The 21,245-nt window shown below is 37.7% G+C and overlaps 2 protein-coding genes across 5 annotated transcripts in view; one reads left to right on the top strand and one right to left on the bottom strand.

Annotated features, from left to right (window-relative positions):
- LOC101739669 (retinaldehyde-binding protein 1) lies at positions 1-20,996 on the top strand. 2 transcript variants are annotated; one of them, XM_004922525.5, is made up of 6 exons: positions 1-63; positions 12,573-12,841; positions 15,936-16,157; positions 17,154-17,347; positions 18,022-18,138; positions 19,296-20,996. In XM_004922525.5, exons 2-6 carry the CDS (start codon positions 12,580-12,582, stop codon positions 19,536-19,538), a joined length of 1,038 nt encoding a protein of 345 aa, XP_004922582.2. In that variant the 5' UTR covers positions 1-63; positions 12,573-12,579; the 3' UTR covers positions 19,539-20,996. The 2 variants fall into 2 exon arrangements, with proteins under 2 accessions (XP_004922582.2, XP_004922581.2); XM_004922524.5 differs by lacking the exon at positions 1-63 and adding an exon at positions 8,110-8,183.
- Positions 1-21,245, bottom strand: part of LOC101739528 (NADH dehydrogenase [ubiquinone] 1 beta subcomplex subunit 9) — a 30,654-nt gene that overhangs the window by 8,941 nt on the left and 468 nt on the right. Inside the window, exon 1 of one of the 3 annotated variants that reach the window (XM_062674319.1) lies at positions 9,812-9,892. The exons of the other annotated variants lie outside the window; for them this stretch is intronic. The gene's annotated coding sequence lies outside the window, so the exon portion shown is untranslated. Of the gene's footprint in view, positions 1-9,811; positions 9,893-21,245 lie in introns of those variants that run through there. 3 annotated transcript variants of the gene reach the window in all.

Raw genomic sequence — 21,245 nt, 5'->3', positions numbered from 1 at the left:
AGCAGTGTTATTAAGTGAAACGCATACGCTCGATTTTCCTTTGGATTTTAAATTCAACTCTAGGTAGATATTATTATTATTATTTTATTGTAAGACTGAATTTGGAACGAGGCGAAAACGATTTGTTTTGTTCACGTTCGATAGAATTTAAATGTAATGTAAAAGAAAACTGTTTCGAGTGAAAACATGAAGTACCGTTTGAAAAAACAAAAACCATAAAAAATGTTTAATTCTCCTTTTTTATTTTTTATTGCTTAGATGGGTGGACCTGGTGTTAAGTGGTTACTGGAGCCCATAGACATCTACAACGTAAATGCGCCACCCACCTTGAGATACAAGTTAAGGGTCTCAGTATAGTCACAACGGCTGCCCCACCCTTCAAACCGAAACGCATTACTGCTTCACGGCAGAAATAGGCGGAGCGGTGGTACCTACCCGTGCGGACTCACAAGAGGTACCACCAGTAAAAATATAGAACATAGTACTTTCTACTACGGTTTTTTGTTTTCGGTCGCCCTTATTTTATATTGTTATTTTTTATTACCGCATTTGGTAAACTAGCTCACGACACTGTGTTAAGTGGCTACCGGAGTCCATAGGCATCTATCTATCTGGTTGTGACTAACGTGTGGCTGCTAATGAACAAGATGTCGCAGTCTCAACTTTAATATAACAGCTGTTGTATCCTTCGGGAAAGCGTGCTTCCTGGTGGCTCAGTGGGTTTTATGGCTTCATTTCGAGCACGGGATCAGCCAGGAGTGGTGCGCTTGCTATCTCCCTGAATATCTCCGAAAGGGCCTATCGAAAACTTTTTTTTCAAACTGATCAGTCATGATGAGGATACATTATATAAGATGATCCACAATCTATGCGGGAGCTCGTCCACGCATCAACTAAAATAACAAAAAAGAACATTCCAGAAATATCCTATCCGCAACATGTTAATTCTCGATAGAAAATGACTGAAAATGTACTACATTCCAATGCAATCGAGTTGTTAAAGGATACATTGTTGTTGAACGACGTGACCTAAAATTAGTCGCAAAAGGTTGTTAAGTAAAAGACGAAAACCTTGTAATCCTTGGAAATGTTGTATTGAAAGGCTTAAACATTTTAACTTTACTGCTTTTCGTGTTGACACTGAGCTTGAAACTCTACTGAAAGAGGTAGAACACATTGTGGGATCAGTTAGGTACAACGCATTTCAATCTAATACAAAATTAAAAAAAAAACCGTCTCCGACAGAATATAATTAGAATATCATCAATCTAGTCAAAGTCAATTAAATGTCCATTATTAAAAATAACTCAAAAACTACAGATCAAGTCTTGATGCAATTTAAATGGGACCACATGAGAAGCAACAGCTTTCAATTATAAAATAATCTATATATGTATATAAAAATGAATTGCTGTTCGTTAGTCTCGCTAAAACTCGAGAACGGCTGGACCGATTTGGCTAATTTTGGTCTTGAATTATTTGTGGAAGTCCAGAGAAGGTTTAAAAAGTAGATAAATATAAAAATGTTCGGAATTAAATAAAAATAAACAATTTTGTTTTTCCTTTGATGTGTCCCCTTGATGTGTCTTTTATTTATCGATTGAGGCACTACGAAGTCTGCCGGGTCACCAATAAAAATTGGTTATTTAGAAAAAAAAGGTTTGAGGTAACGCATAAACAAAAATACAGTCGAATCGAGAACCTTCTCATTTCTTTGAGGTTGCTTAAAAAAAATTGTAAGCTTCTGGAAAGAAAATCGAATGTAATGAAATTCGTCAGAGTGAAGTTCCGCATAAAGAACATAATGTGACATTCTTAGAATAATAATCAATCTATGTAATGCGTTTTGCCTTCGTGATTTAAATCGAGCTGCCTGTAAATTAAACAAGAGGAAAATGTTAGGGCATTTTTATTCAGGCAATCAAAAAAACTACGTTTTAAGGAGAAAAGGGATTGAATAACATAATCATAACTTAAAAACAAAAAAAAGGTATTAATCAAACTGCGTAGACCTACGTACATTTATGATTAAAAAAAATAATTAAAACTTATGTTGACTTTATCTTAGTTTGAAAGGGAACGCAGATACCGAAAGATTCGAATAATCGTTATATTCATAATTCTAAAAACGTATGAATTTTACTGTATCTTTTCATAAACACAATGAATCATGAAGGGAATAAATCCAAAGTGTGGTTCAAAAATCCTGCGATATGATTAGGTAATATACCAACATCTTCCAAAATTGGACAGACCTTTAAAAACTTTACAAAATTATATACCGTGTTCTAATCATAAAATATGTTGCATGGTAGCTAAAAGAAGAAATAAATGAGCATATTTCATAACTATACAAGGTTTTTTATTATTTGAGCAGGTATTTCATTTATGAGAGAAAACAACCTTTTTTTTTTGAAGCAAAGCTTACTGGTGGCCCAGTGGCTTTTTCAGTTTCACCAGAACAGGTGGACGAACACGGACTCAGTCAGGCAAAAACATAAGCTGCCAGATACATTTAGAAATGCTCTAGATATTACTCGCGTTTTCACTTAAGTGCTGTTTAGTCAAAAAATCATACAGAAATTGCGCATATAAACAACTAAGTATAAATTAATAGGATGGTACATCTTAATTCCGATTAGTGTGCAAAATCTGAGGTTTTTATTGAGAATTTTCACAAACCAATCAAAACTACATTTTGTAAAACTACCTATGGTAAAAAAATAAAAAGAAACTGTATCAAAAACGCTAATGCGTGTTCCTATTGTTGAAAAGTGAAATTATCATTCTTTCACTTTTAGTAGGTACACGAAAACATTTTTTTATTTTTGCTGATGGTAATTTGCGTTCACTTTTTGACCGTGTTTTTTAGTTGTCTATGACTCATGTTTATGACGACAGAAATCCGTTAAGGCTAGTCCCGCAGACGAAGACAATGTTGTAATAATTTTATTGATTCTGTGTAGTAATTTTTTGGTCGTAATCGAATTGCAAAGACGAAAGAATCCTTTTAATTTCATCATATTTGATCGTAAACATTTTGATTTTTATGGACGTGTGGATGGGACTTGTGTCCGCTATAGAAGACGATACGATTTGACAAAAAAATAAAAAAATACATTTTCTTTGTAATTTTTACTGAAAAAATTATTTTTGTATTTTAATTGAAAATACCTTTGCTTCCGTTTTCGGATTTACGAATGTTGATTCCTAAAACGTGGGATTGAGACGTGGATATGGCATAGTCGCAGCTTCAAAGAATCTGAAAGTACAGGACCATAGCAAGAAAGACGAATACTAAATCGATAAAAACCGTCGTGTTATAAAAAAGACGCGTTTTAATGTTGTGTTAGCAGAATATATTCTTCAGTCTTTCTACACAAAAAAAAACACGAAAATATACATTTGTATGCCATAAAAAATATCTATGGTGCAATTTCATATGCTAGATTGATCAAATCCAACCTAAATTCAAATACGCCTTAGAGTGTAGAACTACTTAAAAAGAAGATCATCGACAGGGTGGGAATCATGTCTTGAACCATAACAAAGACTGTAATTTTTATCAAATTCAATTCAAATTCAAAATCATTTATTTCAACTTAGATGTCAGTATAAATAACACACTTGTTGAATGTCAAAATATAAATAACAATGTTAACTATACCAAAGTTATCAAAGTTATTTATTTACATTGTAATCGGTCTACAAAATTAAATATTGTAATCATAATAATCGATTGCAAACTATAGACTCCTATTGATAGTGTACATTTTTGATTTATTTTTAGTTTTTCTTTGCATTGGATTAAGGATTAATTTTTGGAACGCGAGGAGCGAAAAATTGTGTTAATTGTGTAATTGTGTATTTTGTTAATTATGTTTCTTTAAATTTGAACATGTAATAACTGGGGTTAATTATCGGTCAACATATGCGAAAGTGCATAAATGTATAAACACGAAACAAAGCCATTTTTCGTGGCTTCTCGGGTTCTTTTTTCAAAGGTCCACTCAAAAGTCTCCCCAATAAAACCACAATTTTGCTTAGTTTAATTTAATTTCTTACCAATTGATCATAATTTCAAATAAATGAACTTCATCTCATCCCACTCTACGTGATTCTGCATATAACAGAATATTTAGGTATGTATGAAATAATTGAAGATTTTTACACACTTGACACTGACGGCAATGGTATCGTAAGAAGCCAATTGCCATATTGAAAAAAACGATGAATATCTATCTATCTATCTATCTATATCTATATATATAAAAATGAATTGCTGTTCGTTAGTCTCACTGAGCAAGTAATCACTACGTTATACTCTCTAAAACTCGAGAACGGCTGAACCAATTTGGCTTATTTTGATCTTAAATTATTTGTGGAAGTCCAGAGAAGGTTTAAAAGGTAGATAATATGAAAATGCTCGGAATTAAATAAAAATAACAATTTTGTTTTTCCTTTGATGTGCCCCCTTCGGACGGATTCCTTTTGTTTGTTTTAAGTTTATATTATAGGTACAAAAGTTTAGGTCTTTTATTTCTCGATTGAGGCACTACGAAGTCTGCCGGGTCAACTAGTCAGGAATAACTATGGAGGCTTTGTAAGTTCCACAAAATGTCAAAACATCGATATTATTTTTGAAATCCTGATCATACCGCTATGTTGTTTGCGCAAGTTCGTTGATCAGTTGGCATTGAGTGTCCCAATACGAGAATGATTGGCAACTTCAATCCTGAGCTGCGTCACTGCGCAATTTTGTTAACGTAATTCTGTTAATGAACTATGTCAACAAAAGGCTCGCACAATGCCATAACAATACACACAAATTTGAGCCAATATAAAAATTGTTTTGCTATTGTGAATTTGTGATTGGATTTAGAATTATAAAATTTTGAGTTCGTGGTTATAATGCGAAAATCGTTAAGGAGTTTTAGCAGAATTGTATTAATATTAGCTCAGTATGTTTAGTCTATATCACTGCGACAAGCCAAGCCGATAAACACTACAACGTGAACAACGCTGCATGTTTCCTGACATAAGGTCAACGTCCTAATGACATCGAAATGGGATCCTAGTAGTGATGGATTTACGCATAGGCCCATGAGGCCCGGGCCTAGGCCGCCACGATTTGAGAGGCGGCCTATTTTTTGAAATGCCATATTTTTAGACAATAAAAAGTAAAGACAGTCTCCTGGGTCTGAACTTAATCTGAACTCATTTTAGTTCAGATTAATTTTTATAAGAAAAATTATAGGTAAAGTTATTTTGAATCTAAAATAAAAGTATTGGATCAAAATTAATAAAATTTGTTCCGATAAACAGGGTACAGGGCGGCGTCAAGCCTAAATCCATCATTGGATCCTACACCTTTCGAGTCATAACGTATGGCACCAGTGCTGTGCGTCAGATTACATAATTATAACTGTAATGAACAGTAAATCAATTTTATTCAGATTTCGACCTCATGTTAAAGATCGTGTTCATTGTGCTCATTTAGAGCAAAACGCAGTGGTTTCACCAGCGAATTTTGTAGTATTCACTCTGCGGAGAAAAGACTAGCGATATTAGGCTTAGTCTATAACGAATACACGGAACCAAGATGTTCTAGAAAGTTTGCAGTGTTGCAATTGCAATATGGCAGGTCTGCGATCAGACCCAGCGATCTCGGTTACTCGGTGAAGTTTCATTTACGTAATAGCCATGCAAGTCCGTAATGGGTGTTTCGCAAATATAAGTCAGTGTAACTAATTGTTATCGGACTGTATGTACAATTGTTACAACAGTTATAAAAAAAAATTCGAAAAATCGCGGCTTTTTTTGTTTTAGCCTTGAGAGGCTATTTCAGTGTAACCTTAACTAGTAGGTGAACTCACGGGGCTCAAACCGGAGTGATGCTAACACTGGCCCTAGTAAGAGCAGTGCTTCGCAGAATCTACCACAGGATCGGAAACGCGGCCCACTGAGAAGATCCGGTCAGAAATTCAGTGGGTTGTGTCTATGGGTTAATTCACTCGTCGAGCCCTTCGTCGCAAGCGACGGGTTCGACGAGGACGGTGACCAGTGCTTGTGGTACCTAAAAGCACCGTTAATGGATCGGGAGGATCCGTAATGTCGTGTGGATCGCGGTTTCTTGTTAGTTTATTACTATTAAAACTTCAATGCCACTTTCAGGTATTTATTTATTAAAGTTGTAGAATGACTAAAACCCGAACGATTGTTTTTCACCTGTTCATTCTGTAGACTTTAAATGGATTTGTAATATGCCATAATTAGAGGTAGGACTATTTTTCACATCATCTATCCACCAGTCCTCATGTTTCTACGGCGTATAAGTATTAAAGGGCTGTTATATCCTTTATTCTTCATGATTGTTTCTCGACAGAAATCGGTGGGATTTTTGCAGTTTAATTAATTGAAACATACAAACCATCGACCAAACAATAACTCGTTTTATTGTTTATGTTGGTCCTCCTTGTTTGAATTCTACGTGGATAGTATCGAAGTCAACTGTCAAGGTTTCCGTTTGCCGATAAAAACGCAAAAGCGTTTTTTTTTTGCTGTTGTTAAATAAGAAACAACTGGTTACCGTCGCGCCATTATGAAGCCTCGTTGCACGAGATACAGTTAAAACTATCAGTCAACTGTGCCCGTTATTCTACCACCGGAACTTTCACGACACGCTTTTGTTTGTTATAAGTAATTAATTACCTTTCGTGTTTATTTATTTTGCAATTTTATTTTTGCAGTATTAATAAAATGTAATTAGAGTAGCAGGCTATGGTCCGTTCGCTATAATCTCTGGATTCGGGTTTTAATTTCGGTGTATTGTTTTAAAATGGATAAGTAAAATGCTTTAGCTACTTAGTACCCTGAAAGGACAATATTTACAATAAATTGCAACAAAATTATTGTATGCATGTTTATTTACAAAAAAAATATATTTTAAGTTATATTTCTTTCAACATTGATTATTTACTTATCATTAAGTACCTACATTTGGATTTTCAAGTCCTTAAAATACGTACTCTTCGTGTAACGGCGAGCTATCAAAGCTAAAATGTTACAAGCTACGTAGGTAGGCAATCAATCCCGCATTACAAAACTCATCGGCATGATTAAATGATTGACTGTAGAGACTGGAGGACTGGACTGGCAAGTAAAATTTCCAAGCAGATTTCAAAATTAAAGATCGTAACTTCCCACGTAAGTTTGAAGACAAAATCACAATCCAAACATTCTAATTGAAACGCAATTGACGTAGTTAACGCACGTCAAAAGGAACGTATCAACACGTAGGTACATAAGCGGCACAAATAAATCTTTTACGTTCTATGTTTTCCTAGTACTTCAACGTATGAATAGTACATTGTTTATGTTTTAATACGCTCCCTTTATGGTTGATAATGTTCCTTGACCATTTTAAAAACAATATACATACGTAGTACAATACAGTAAGTTCTTTATTAGTAGCCTTACAACGGATATTTAGTTTGTAAGTTTCCTGCCTTAAGAATAAAAAAATGTATGTAAGTTAAGGACAATAGCGTCAAGAACGCGTATGTTGTGTGTTGAAAAATATTTCCGTTAAGGTCTTGCATTTAAGCAATCCAAAGTTCGGCAAATATGCAGTAACAATTTTAATGCATGGTTTAATATTTTAAAAAATTGTATTTCTACCAAATTACAAAGATATGGTTCCCTTATTGGTTCATTAGGCCTAAAGACAAATTTTTAGACCTGTTACACGGAAATAATATAGGTACTAGGTAGCTTCAGAATAATAGCAGTTATTTATTATGCACTAACACAACTTCATGTATTGATTACAAACATTACCTATCTAATGCATTACGCAAAATGTACTTGTTCATAATACTGAAACAAACGATTAGGTAATGTTTCTACTCAATTGCATCGATACTTTTCTGTTTGACCTGTTTTCGGGATATTTTGATCACAAACTTTTTTTAAACTATTTCTTAGCTTCATAATGAGAATGATCAGATTTTTTAAATCCTCACTGCGCGAATAGTGTGCAACTCAAAAAGTTTCACTGTGGTATGTCTATTTAATAATCAGTCCTCAACCTGACATACTTGTAACACGCTATGGTTTTTAGGCTGTGAACATGTGGGGAGCCATTGCTATATCCAGAATTAACAAGACAAGTTAATGACTAGGTAGGTACTTCAATGAATTATTATGTCCCTTTTACGTTAATACTTTGTGTTGATAAATAAGAAGCGGCCGTGGTAAATTGTGTTGAAAAAAGGTTATAAATATTAAAATTACCCGGATTTTTAAAATCGGCAATTTCATTATTTCCCTATGCTTTATTTGGTCTACGAAATTGGTACGGAAATGAAATTAAAACATGACACACGTAGGGGTTTTGTTTCCTTCTCCGTTCTTTCTAGATTAAGACAGTGTACGCAAACAATAGCTAAAATTAGCTAAAATAGCTAAAACGATAGCTAAAATTCATCTTAATACTACGGGGATTGAATCGTTATTATTCAAGGCTATGTTTTCTAATAAGGCTAATAAAACAACCACCTCAAACGATCCATAATATTTAATATAAACCTGCTAATTTAAATTTATATGCGACCTACTGGATGCAAGTTTAATCGACCGAATTGGAAAGTAGGCAAGTGAAAGTTTTTCGAACGAGTTCGAAGGTCACGTTCATGAGTCTTATATAAAATGTGACGTATTCGAAGAGGTTTTACTACAAAGTCCCGACATAATAAGGTTATTTAATTTATATTTATATATCGAATCGAAAATATATAAACTTCTGGATAAAAACGCTCTGGGTAACGAGTGAATTAAACAAGAAACTGAATTTAAGAGTCTATAAGAAAATAAAATAATACACATTCAAAATAATATGTTACTAAATTTTGAGTAAAATTCGCTTGGCAGCGTAAATTGAATAACGATTTAAATCCAAATGTATGTCTTCTCAAGCTTTCCCATTTCTTTGTTGTGAATCACATACTTTCAACGAACTACTAATGTTCTTTTCAAAGATTCACATGTACATTTATTAAATATATTTAGATGTACTTATGAGAGATATTTTATATTTAGTATATAATGAAAATAATTAGGTAAAATAAATAATAATTAAAAATAATAATAATTAGGTACTTTTACGGTTTAATCTTGTGGATACCTATCATCATTATTAGCTTGTTCACTGTCCACTACACTGAACATAGGCCTCTCCAATTGATATCCAGTGCGGCCGGCCCGTTGCCACCTGCATCCAACGTGACCCAGCGATTCTGACTATGTCGTCGGCCCATCTGGTAGATGGTCGTCCCACACTGCGCTTGCCAGTACGCGGTCTCAACTTGAGGATCTTTCTACCACATCGGCCGTCCGACTTTCGCTCTATTTGGCCTGCCCACTCCCACTTCAGCTTGATAATCCTACGGGCTATGTCAGCAACTTTGGTTCTTCTACGGATCTCCTCATTTCTGATTCGGTCTCGTAGAGAAATACCAAGCATAGCCCTCTACATAGCTCGCTGCGCGACACTAAGTTTCCTAAAAAGATCCCTTGTGAAGCACCACGTTTTGGAACCGTTGTGTATACCTACGCCCTCTTTAAATTTGAGAGATGAGCATTCATTTCTCAAATTTAATGGAGGCATTGCGTAGCAGGGCGTGAAGACTTCTTCTTTACCAACCTGTAACCTCAAAACGTCACCGCCAGTAAAATCTATATAGGATACAGATTATACACATATTTTACATATGGTATGCAGGACTTCTAAATACCTACGTTTGGTACGTACCTATATACGAGTATGTAAATTTACTCAGCAAATATTGAACGAACTACGGCTTGAGTTGACATCTACGATTCCTTATTCTCAAAAGACCTTGATGATATTTTCTTAATATTAACAAATAACTTAATTTCGTCAGTGATTTGGCAATATTGGAAAATCGTGTTTTGATCCGTACAATGTTGCCATCGCAACATCGATTTGAAATTGGCACTTGCGAAACCGAATAATTACAATTAATTTATAATAGTTTATGTATTACTTCAAAAATTATTTCAGTGTTAGATAGCCCATTTATCGAGGATTGCTATATAACATCACGCTAAGGCAAGCGGAGCCACTGGAGAGGCATGGGCACTGGAGAGGCATGGCGTGCCCCTCTACCTCCGCCGGCTGGTTGGGTCCTATTTGGGGGCCAGGTCGGTCGTATGTACCGAGTACGGTGGGACCCTTCATCGTTTTCCGGTCGTGCGTGGTGTTCCGCAGGGGTCGGTTCTCGGCCCCCTCTTGTGGAATATCGGGTACGACTGGGTGCTGAGGGGCGCCCTCCTCCCGGGCCTCCGCGTTATTTGTTACGCGGACGACACGTTGGTCGTGGCCCGGGGGGATGATTATAGGGAGTCTGCCCGTCTCGCCACAGCGGGAGTGGCCCTCGTCGTCGGAAGGATAAGGAGGCTGGGTCTCGACGTGGCGCTCAATAAATCCGAGGCTCTGTGGTTTCACGGGCCGCGGGGGGCGCCACCCGTTGACACCCACATCGTGGTTGGAGGCGTCCGGATAGGGGTCGGGGTGCAGTTGAAGTACCTCGGCCTCGTGTTGGACAGCCGGTGGGCTTTTCGTGCTCACTTTGCGGAGCTGGTCCCCCGATTGATGGGGACGGCCGGTTCTTTGAGCCGGCTGCTCCCGAATATTGGGGGACCGGATCAGGTTGTGCGCCGCCTCTACGCGGGGGTGGTGCGATCGATGGCCCTGTACGGTGCACCTGTGTGGGCTGAGCCGCGAAACCGGGCCACTATGGCTCGGTTCCTGCGCCGGCCGCAGCGCACCGTTGCCATCAGGGTCATTCGCGGATATCGCACCGTCTCCTTCGAGGCGGCGTGTGTTTTGGCGGGGACGCCGCCATGGGAGCTGGAGGCGGAGTCGCTCGCTGCCGACTATCGGTGGCGCAGCGAGCTTCGTGCTCGGGGCGTGGCGCGTCTCCCCGAAAGTGAGCTGCGGGCGCGGAAGGCCCATTCTCGGCGGTCCGTGCTCGAGTCGTGGTCGAGGCGATTGGCCAACCCCACGTGGGGGCTACGGACCGTCGAGGCGGTTTACCCGGTCTTTGATGACTGGGTGAATCGTGGCGAAGGACGTCTCACCTTTCGTCTGGTGCAGGTGCTGACCGGGCACGGATGTGTCGGGAAGTACCTGCGCCGGATAGGGGCTGAGCCGACGACGAGGTGTCACCATTGTGGACACGACCTGGACACGGCGGAGCATACGCTCGCTGTCTGCCCCGCTTGGGAGGTGCAGCGCCGTGTCCTGGTCGCAAAGATAGGACCTGACTTGTCGCTGCCTGGCGTCGTGGCGTCGATGCTTGGCAGCGATGAGTCATGGAAGGCTATGCTCGACTTCTGCGAGTGCACCATCTCGCAGAAGGAGGCGGCGGGGCGAGTGAGGGAAAGCTCTCCTCACTACGCAGAAACCCGCCGCCGCCGAGCAGGGGGTCGGGACCGGCGTCGTATCCGTGACCTGGCCCCCTAAGAGCTAGGGGTCCCACCCGTTTTGTGCGGGGAGGGACCCAGACGTGGGGTGGCGTGCTCTGCACGCTCACCCGCAATAGGAAGCCGGGTGATGGTAGACCGCGTTCCCCCGACCGCTCTGGGGGAAGGTGTAACGCGGCGCCATCAAAGCGGGCTCTCGGCCCGCTGAACGAGGGAACCGGTGGTCGTGACGCTGGCGGCCACCGGTCCGGCGTCCGTGGGACGGTGGGATGGATGTTATGTGCTCTGCGTCAACCCTGTCCCGCCGTTTCAATAGCCCCGACTGGGCTCCGGCCCGGTCCGAGGTAGGGCGCCGGTTGTGAGCAGCAGGAGTTTTTAGTGAGGTTCAACTCCCACATACCCCACCTGCCGCGCGGGTGGGGATCCGGCGATTTTCTCCTGTGGAAAAAAAAAAAAAAAAGGCAAGCGGAGCACCAATGAAGAATGTTTCAAAATAGGCGTTGTTTTCTTTCTTTTGAAAGCTTCCACTGCGTGCGCTGCGGAAACGGTTAAAGTTTAGTTAGTTAAGTAATTAATAATGTATGAGAGAATTGTTCCCCTTTAAAAGATCTAAAAAAAATCCGTGACAGCATATGTCTATATATATAACTATTAAGGTTGGCTCACTATAACGTTTTTCATGTTATACAAATTTGTTCTAAAAAAAAGCATTTTTTGTGAACGTATTTTTATAAAGATGATATTAATCCCTATCCAAATAAATACCTTATTCATTACAACATTAAAACACCCAAATCACTTCAAGATAGGCTTTGACAATTATAGATTTTTCTGGATTTCTCCAAGATCCAAGATCTTGATGTAAACAGGATCATTCGGAAAGATAACTTCCCCTTTTGACGTCGCTTAAAAAGCGTGATTTTGGTACCTTAAATAACTCCTTAACATTCTATTATTCAAAAATATTTTTAGAAAGAAAAACTGGTTTAATAATTAATAAAATAACATCAGAATGATGAAAAATCATCATAAAATCAATAACAGACTGTCACTTTTCATTCCAGAATAAAAATGGCCACTTCAGTCCTCCAACCCGAAGATTGCCGAAGAGAACACGAACCAAAGCCAGACATCATCGAATCACCGCGGCTGACTGATGATGAACGCGTACACATTCTGGAAGCGAAGGAACGAGAGACCGGTGAACTGCCGCCTGAGCTTCGGGAAAAAGCCCGGATCGAACTGAGAGAAGATCCAATTTTGAGAGAAGAAGCTTTGAATCAAATGAGACATTTTATAGAGAAGCATCCTGCGATTAAAAAATGCCGTCAAGGTGGGTTTGTTGTTAATTTTGGTAGCGTGATTAGTGTTTTCGGGCGCCAAGGCCAAATGAAAGCGGTTGCCTGTTATGAAAATGGATGTGAAATGCAGAGCTTCAGACGAAAAGTCGGCTAGTCGGCCATGGAATTTATTATAAGTGAATTAAAATTGAATTGCAATGTATTTTCAACCTTAATATAACACATCCAAAAATCGAATCGAAAATAGAAAAATAAAAGTTTATTTTAAATATACCTAACTACCTAACTAGGTTGCATCGGCATAGCTATATCACTGCATTTTTATTATTATTTCTTAGGTTTTATTAGACATTAATATTAGTGGAATCTCGCCTTCAAATATAAATAATTACGATGGTTTGATTAAATATCCAATTATGCTGCAATAATATTATCCAATATAATAAAAAAAGTCCAATTAAAATCGTGTTGCGATTTAATACCCAAAAGCGCTAAATACATACAATACTTTCGAACGAACATAACCTTACCAGCATTAACAGCAGCAAAGGTACATCTTAATGGCTCCTCGTCACAATCGGCCATGATGGGCGATTATAGAAACTCACGATAGTGTAGAGGGCATAAATGTGTGTGATCGGCCATCATCGCGTATGATCGTGCGCAATCGGCGTTGTGTCGGTAGATCAAAGGAATTATGGCCCACGATTGTGTGAGCGTCCACACCATCGCCGATTAGTCAGGATGTAGTTGTCTCGAGTGTGTGTCAATTGTGTCGACTACAAAACTATGGTTGCGTGGACCTTGTTTTGTTCCGATTGATAGCCACCACCCACCATCTTTTCTTTCTCCATCTTGTTTATCGTTATCGGTAGGCAGCGGTTTGGCTTTGCTCCTAGCATTGCTGAAGTCCATGGGCGACAGTAACCACTCATCATCAGGTGGGCCTTATGCTCGTCTATCTACAAGAGCAATAAAAAAAAGAGTTTTCACCATTCTTTTTTCGCGCACATTAACTAAATGACTATATGAGCTAACTAACAATATTGTCGCAGTCGCGATCTCCTCGATTTCCATCCTCGATACCTAGACGTCTTAACATATCAGTAGACAGTAAGTAAATGAACGTTCACGATTGTGTGGAAAGTTGCCCGATCATGGCGGCGATGATGGGCGATCATTTGTTGGCCCATCATGACCGATTGTGAAGTGGAGCCTTAAGGTTTGCGTGTAACTCAGACTAAAGAATGAGGCAGCTGAGAAACATATCCATTAAATCTGATAGTATCGTTTTATTTGGTTAATAGCAAGCTTAATTATTGTCAACTAAATTTGATAACAGGAAACTCTTACTGTATGAAAAAAAAAATAAGTTTATTAAAAGACCCGACGACTCTATCTACCAATTTTTATTCCTGCAAAGACAAAAGCGCTAAAAACATCCGACTTTACATTTGAATCACGTTTTGGATGTGGAATAGGTGTTATTTATTACTCATTTCGTTAGAATCACGAATAGAATGTGCAGTATAGATGAAAACAGACCCAAGATACGGCTAAGGTACCTTATTATGATTCGAAACAGCGAATGGTATGGTAAAATGTTTATATTCAATACATGCGCACAGTGAATTTCAATGGATTATAATTTAACATTGGCCTTCTCTAATTCAAAATAGTTTCGATTTTCACCGATTTTATAGTTGGCGAATTAATCCATTTTAAATGTGGAACTGTTTGAAGATAGTATTAAAGGAGATAAAACATATCAAATATCTATTATTAGGAAAATATTTTAATAGCTGAATGTACTTTTATGATCTAATCTCATTTTTGATTTTCATTATTTCTATTTCCGACGTTTCTGTTAAATAATTTATAATTTTTGGTGTCGCGGACAATTAAGATTTTTCTGTCGACATATGAATATTGTGTCGATTAAAAATTAAAAAAAAATGGCGAAAATAGTAACCTGTAAAAATAGTAATAATCGTGTCTGTAAAAATACCTAATGTCTGTTAAAGAAGTCTGAAAAATGAGCACATGTTATGAAACTGAATTTTCTTTTAACGAGCTCTCATCAGTACATACGTGTATTATTATTGGTGGTACACATTATTATTGGTGGACATCTTGTAAGCCCGCACGGGTATGTACCATACCTGCCTATTTCTGTCGTGAAGTTGGATTGCGTTTCGGTTTGAAGGGTGAAGTAACCATTGCTGTAAAATTGACGTTCAGAACTCATGTTTCAAGATGGGTGGCAGCATTAACGTGGTTGATTGATATTTGTAGGCTCCGCTGGCCATTTAAGACCAGGTGGGCCGTGAGCTCGTTCGTCAATCGTAGCAAAAAAAGAAATGGCATTCTACTATTTTATTATTTTAGACTCGTTACACTATGTGACTGCACACGGAGCATTTCAATACATACAGTAATTTTACACTTCACGCACTAATATTTTACAAGATTCACAAACAGTTTTGACATTAATAATAGTTTTTAACCTCGTGTCCTATTATACTAAAAATGAAAAATAAATAATAGTTTAAAAAAACTAACAAAATACGCATGGTATCAGTAGTTATAAATATTTTATGAACAAATATGAGTAGAAGGGTTATTTTGATAATATTCTGAAAAGCACCCCACGCTTTTTTTACAATATAATAATTTATTTATTTCCTATTTTTTGTTAGATTTTCTATCAAAGCGTATTTTGTTAGTTTTTTTTAATTATTATTTATTTTTAATTCTTTAGTTGGATTTCAATTTTTTGAATATATTTGTTTTTTTTTTTTATATATATTTAATTGTCATCGGTCCTTAATAAGTATACCACGAATTAATCCGACGTTTTGAAGGGGGTCAAAATCATGTTGAAATATTCCGTTAAATACTAACATACCTCTGAAGCAAATATTTTTTTTATTGCCCCTGTAGGCAGACGAGTATACGGCCCACCTGATGGTGAGTGGTTACCGTCGCCCATGGACTTCAGCAATGCCAGGGGCAGAGCCAAGCCGCTGCCTACCGAGTGGTAGTAATAAAAGCGTATTAAAAAAGGAATCGTAAACCCATAATTATGGTTTTTTTTTATATCCAAAAATGTATTTCGTTCTTCAGATGCACCATTCTTGTTGCGTTTCCTGCGTACAAAGAAATACTCAATACCCCAGGCCTGCTCGATGCTGGAACGGTACCTGACCATACGACAAATGTACCCGCAATGGTTCCAGAAACTGGATCCTCTTGACCCGAAGATAGCTGCAGTTATAGACGCCGGGTATCTAGTGCCATTGCCGAAGAGAGACGCCGAGGGGAGAAGAGTGGTTCTGTCCTGTATGGGTAGGTGTTCAATAGAGCATTCGTTTCTCATGAGTCGGAGGGATAATTGAAACATGAGTGGATTTTTTATTGCTTAGATGGGTGAAGGAGCTGACAGGCCACCTGATGTCAAGTGGTTACTGGAGCCCATAAACATCTACAACGTAAATGCGCCACCCAACTTGAGATATAAGTTCTAAGGTCTCAGTATAGTTAAAACGGCTGCCCCACCCTTCAAGCCGAAACGCATTACTGCTTCACGGCAGAAATAGGCAAGGTGGTGGTACATACCCGCGCGGACTCACAAGGGGTCCTACTCCCTTAAAAATGATGAAGGGGATATGATACAATTTGTTAGTTTTGAGAAAACAGGCAACAAACTGTTGTTATTTGTAGTTTTTCTTCGTACATAACTCCTTCACAGGCAGTTTCTAAAAAGAGCCTTTATACTCGGAGTTTTAAGGTCTAATATGGTTTATAGACACATAGCACCTTCATTCAATGTAAAAACTGAAAAATCTTAAAATCAACTCATGTCTTCAATTAGAACTACTTTCACGGTTTAATACTTTTCGCTTTATAGTTTTCGTAGTCAAAGATAATTATTTTCCCCCTACCTATTCGCTGGTAGTCTAAGGGGTTATTCGAGCTTAGCACTGGCTGGTAGGTGAGCTTACAGTCTCAACCTGAGTGAGTTGCTAACACTGGCCCTAGCAAGAGCAGTGCTTCGCAGAATCTACCACCGGATCGTAACCGCGACTTACTGAGAAAATCCGGCAAGAAACTCAGTAGGCTGTGTCTATTTGCTAATTCCCACGTCGAACTTTTCCTTGTAATCGACGGGTTGTACTGTACTGGGAATCAGATGGTATTATTCGTTGACATTAGATGTGAGTGGACGTCGAATGGAAAGTCATCACTGTTGTCCATAGATACCGATGATACCAGGGTCATAACCGCTATGACCAGTTTTCTTTGAACCATTAAGTTAAACCATAACTATTGTTTTGCATTCAGGACGCTTCGATCCTCACTTATACGACAGTTGTGTAATGGCCCGAGTTCATTCAATGATTGTGGAACACCTCCTCGACGAGCCACGCTCCCAACTTCTCGGCTACACTCATGTTAATGACGAAGCCGGCATGCAAATGCCTCACATTAGTCTTTGGTCTCTCACCGATGTCAGGATAATGCTTAATTGCATTCAGGTATGTTGAATATAATGTGTTTTTGTACCGAAAATTTAGAAACGCCATATATTTTTTTTATCACTTTTTAAAAATTCCCAAGTATAATTTCAAAATAAATTAGAAAAAAAATCCGATATGCAATCATCCTTGAGTACCTATTATCGTTAAAAATCGCTATAGGAATAGTCACTACAGCATAGTTATATATGTAATCATGCACATGAAGACTTATACAGAAAAAAAAGAATAAGCGCATTAAAAAATAAAAAATAAAGGTTTATTTATTATGCTAATCTTTGACTAGACCTCTTTACTGTATAAACATTCATGATTAATTGAATACAAATATTACTGTACGCCTAACAAATTTTTTTTTTCTTCAAAAATTTTGTAGTTAACTTTTAACTTTTTTTTTTTTTGCCTAGATGGATGGACAAGCTCACAGCCCACCTGGTGTTAAGTGATTACTAGAGCCCATAGACCCCCAAAACGTAAATGCGGCACGCACCTTGAACTATAAGTTCTAAGGCTACAACGGCTGCCCCACTCTTAAAACCGAAATGCATTACTGTTTCACGGCAGAAATAGGCAGGGCGGTGGTACCTACCTACCCGTGCGGACTAACAAGAGGTCCTACCACCAGTAAAAAATATTACCAAAACTGTTTAATAATCGGAATTAATTTGTTATAGAATTCAACACCGATGAGGCACAAGAGGACACATTTTGTGAACATACCGCATTATGGAGTCAGATTTTTCGAATTTGCAGTTTCGTTGTTGAGTGATAAACTGAAAGACCGTGTTATGGTAAGACAATTTTATAGCTTATAAAACATCATATAAACAGCCAATGAGTAGTTTAAGTTTCGAACTGTCTGAACTTAGTGAGTCTCAAATATAAGTGTATTATCTATGTTAGTGAGTTCTTACAGTTCTTAGAGTTATAACTTATAATTAAAAATCTTTTAGTAGTTTATGTCAAAAGGGAGCCTTTTTGTGTGCATAGATAGACAGCGGATGGCTTCTCTACGCATAGATGAGACCATAGATCACAACCTGACTTCCGCTGACCTACTCAAATAAGTAGTGGAAGTCTCAATTGCATTGAAATAGCAGCTATTTTTTTCTTAATTGTCACACCATGAATGGCTTGCAGCAGAAATTGCCATTTCATATGTAAAAATAGGCCTGCGCAGCTTACGTCCCAACATGTAATAACACTAGATAATTTAGAAAAAATGACCTAAGAATTTTTTTTTGTTTGTAATAATAATACAAGGAAGTATATATTAGACAAAACTGAATTTCTCAATCTGTATTTACTGCCTTTAATAAGTTCGTGGGAACGAGTTGAATAAGTTTGGGAAAATAGATTAGCGTAAAGCACTTTTTATGTTTATCGTATCTATTTAACAAGCGCTGACAGTCTATTTTTCATAATAAACTTTGAAGCGAACTACTTTCAAGACAAAAAATATGACTTTTTTTCTCCTACCTACGCCGAAAGTTCGGTTTTCCTCCCGCTGTACAGGGAAGAAAGTTTAACTTTTCCTCCCTGAGTACTGACAAGTGCACATGCGCGTTAGTGTCTACGTCTGCTCTCACGCACCTAAAATTCTCCGCCATTGTTGTGCTCGGGTAATTTGCAATATTGTGTTTAGTGTAAAAGTGAAATAAACAAAAGGCAATAAAATTTGCAGTTATATTGTTTTTTTATGAGTATGGGGTGGCTCCGCCCCCCCTACCCCCTGCCCTGGACCCCACCGGGGCTTCGCCCCTGGACCCCGACTCGGTACTCCACGAACTTTCGGCCTGGTAGGAGAAAAAAGTAGTGTTGGCAATTTTACACGCGGGAGGAAATGTCCTAGTTTTCTTCCTTGGTGCACAATGTACTATTTTTTCAAATTACGTATAATTAGGGAGTACCTGATTTTTATATACCTATTCTAATTGTTTGTTTACAGTTCCATCGTACGAGTAGTGACCTAACAAAATACGTTGACCCTGCCATTTTGCCAAAAGAATATGGCGGTACAGTCCCACTAAAAGATATGATTGAAGAACTGAAACGTAATTTATTGAAGCAAAGAGAGGAGCTACTGGCCTTGGATGACATGTGCATCGATTTGTATGCACTAGAAAAAAATGATTTGACACAAGACATTCATTCAACCGCCGGATCGTTCCGTAAACTTGAATTGGATTAAATATCGGATTAACATAATTACTATTGTTTTAAATATTTTACTATATCTTTACAGTTCTGTGATAGAATACAGTTTCGTAGTAATTTTTTGGGAATACATAGGGATGTTCCGATACCATCAAAGTATCGATACCTACTCATTTCGATAGTACTCAAATCTTTATTCGATACTACTTATATGAATACTCCTAAAGTATCGATACTTACTGATATCTATACTTTTAGCACCTACTTTAAGTACTTACTTTAAACAAAAAACTCTTTGGCATCAAGATTGCCCAAAATCAGTAACTGTTCGAGGTATTTTGGAGACAATCTGTTCCTTGTTTGGTTACTATAGTTGATCGAAGCTTGTTTGAGACATTATTGCACCGGCTTTGGAAAAAAGGCACGCCTCATCCACACCGCGCCGTCGCGTCGCCGCGCCGCTACGCGATGGATGAATACCGGTAACCGAGCGAGTGGGCTTTTACTCTCTCGTTCTCTATAATGCGTTCGGAAATTTTAAACTTTTTTAATGGTAATGCTGATTCGATTTGATACCAAGTACTTTTGTTTCGATACCGAGTATGTATCGCAAGATTGATTCGATACTAGAAATACTTGGTATCGAATCAAAAGTATCGAGTACTTACTCGTATTTACTAGTATCGGAATATCCCTAGGAATACGTTGTTAAGTTCATGACAATTTCTTGTAAGTTAATGTTTAAGGATCACTAATAATCCTAATCTCTTTAAAATAAGATTACTTTTACAATAATTCGTTTTTTTTTAAAATCCAGATCTCGTTTTATATGTAACTAAATACATGATTATAATTAATTTTGATGTGAATAGTAGATAAGCTTATTCTGGCTACATTTTGGTGTGACTCGCAAAATTTTGAATTAAATGCGATTAGAACATTAATTGTTTAATATTTGTTAGGAATACTAGCACGCCATCTGTCATACGTAAATAGTATCTTGCCAGAAACCTCTGCGTTGCTAAATATGCAATTAACTTACTTAACTTTTATTTTGTCGGATTAATAACGCACAAATGTATAGAAAATTGAACAAAAAAACAAACTAGACCACATTGTTTTAATACTTAACTAGAAAAATAGGTGAAATTACGTATGACTTCTGATTTAATACCTATTTTTCTTGCTTTCTTTTTACTATACAGTGTAGTGTAGTGACTGGTGACAGCCGTCGGTGGTGTCACGTTACCAATAAATTAAAATGGCAATCTGAAGAAGAAAAGAAAACTACATCACTATTACTAATATTCCGGTATAAATAATTATGTTACTAGTTTAAATTTCAAACAGCTAATATGACGATAATTAAACAAAATCCCTGGAAAAATCTAATGTACGAATAATTGTTACACTGCTGTCTGGTAATTCAATTTAAGCTTAGTTTTAGTTCCATATTACGCTGTTCAAATAATAAAAGTACTTAAATTATGTACTAGGTGTGTTTCTTTTTAAGCAGTCCTATCCGTTGTTCAAAATCGTGTGTACGTCACATGATGTAGTCATCATGCTAAGGTATACCAAACTAATATATTTATCTGAGAGGTATACAAAGGATTGTAGATATTACTAAAGGACGGAGATATTATAAGCTCACTGAACCAATGACATTTACGATTTTAATGGCTACAACTTCTGCAGCAGACATAAAAAAATATGATACAAATGTCTAATTCAAATATGT

The sequence above is a fragment of the Bombyx mori genome, chromosome 20, assembly GCF_030269925.1.
Source record: "Bombyx mori chromosome 20, ASM3026992v2".
In the NCBI taxonomy this organism is placed as follows: Eukaryota; Metazoa; Arthropoda; class Insecta; order Lepidoptera; family Bombycidae; genus Bombyx; species Bombyx mori.
Note: the sequence above shows the minus strand (reverse complement) of the source record. Positions and strands in the feature narration are given on the sequence as shown.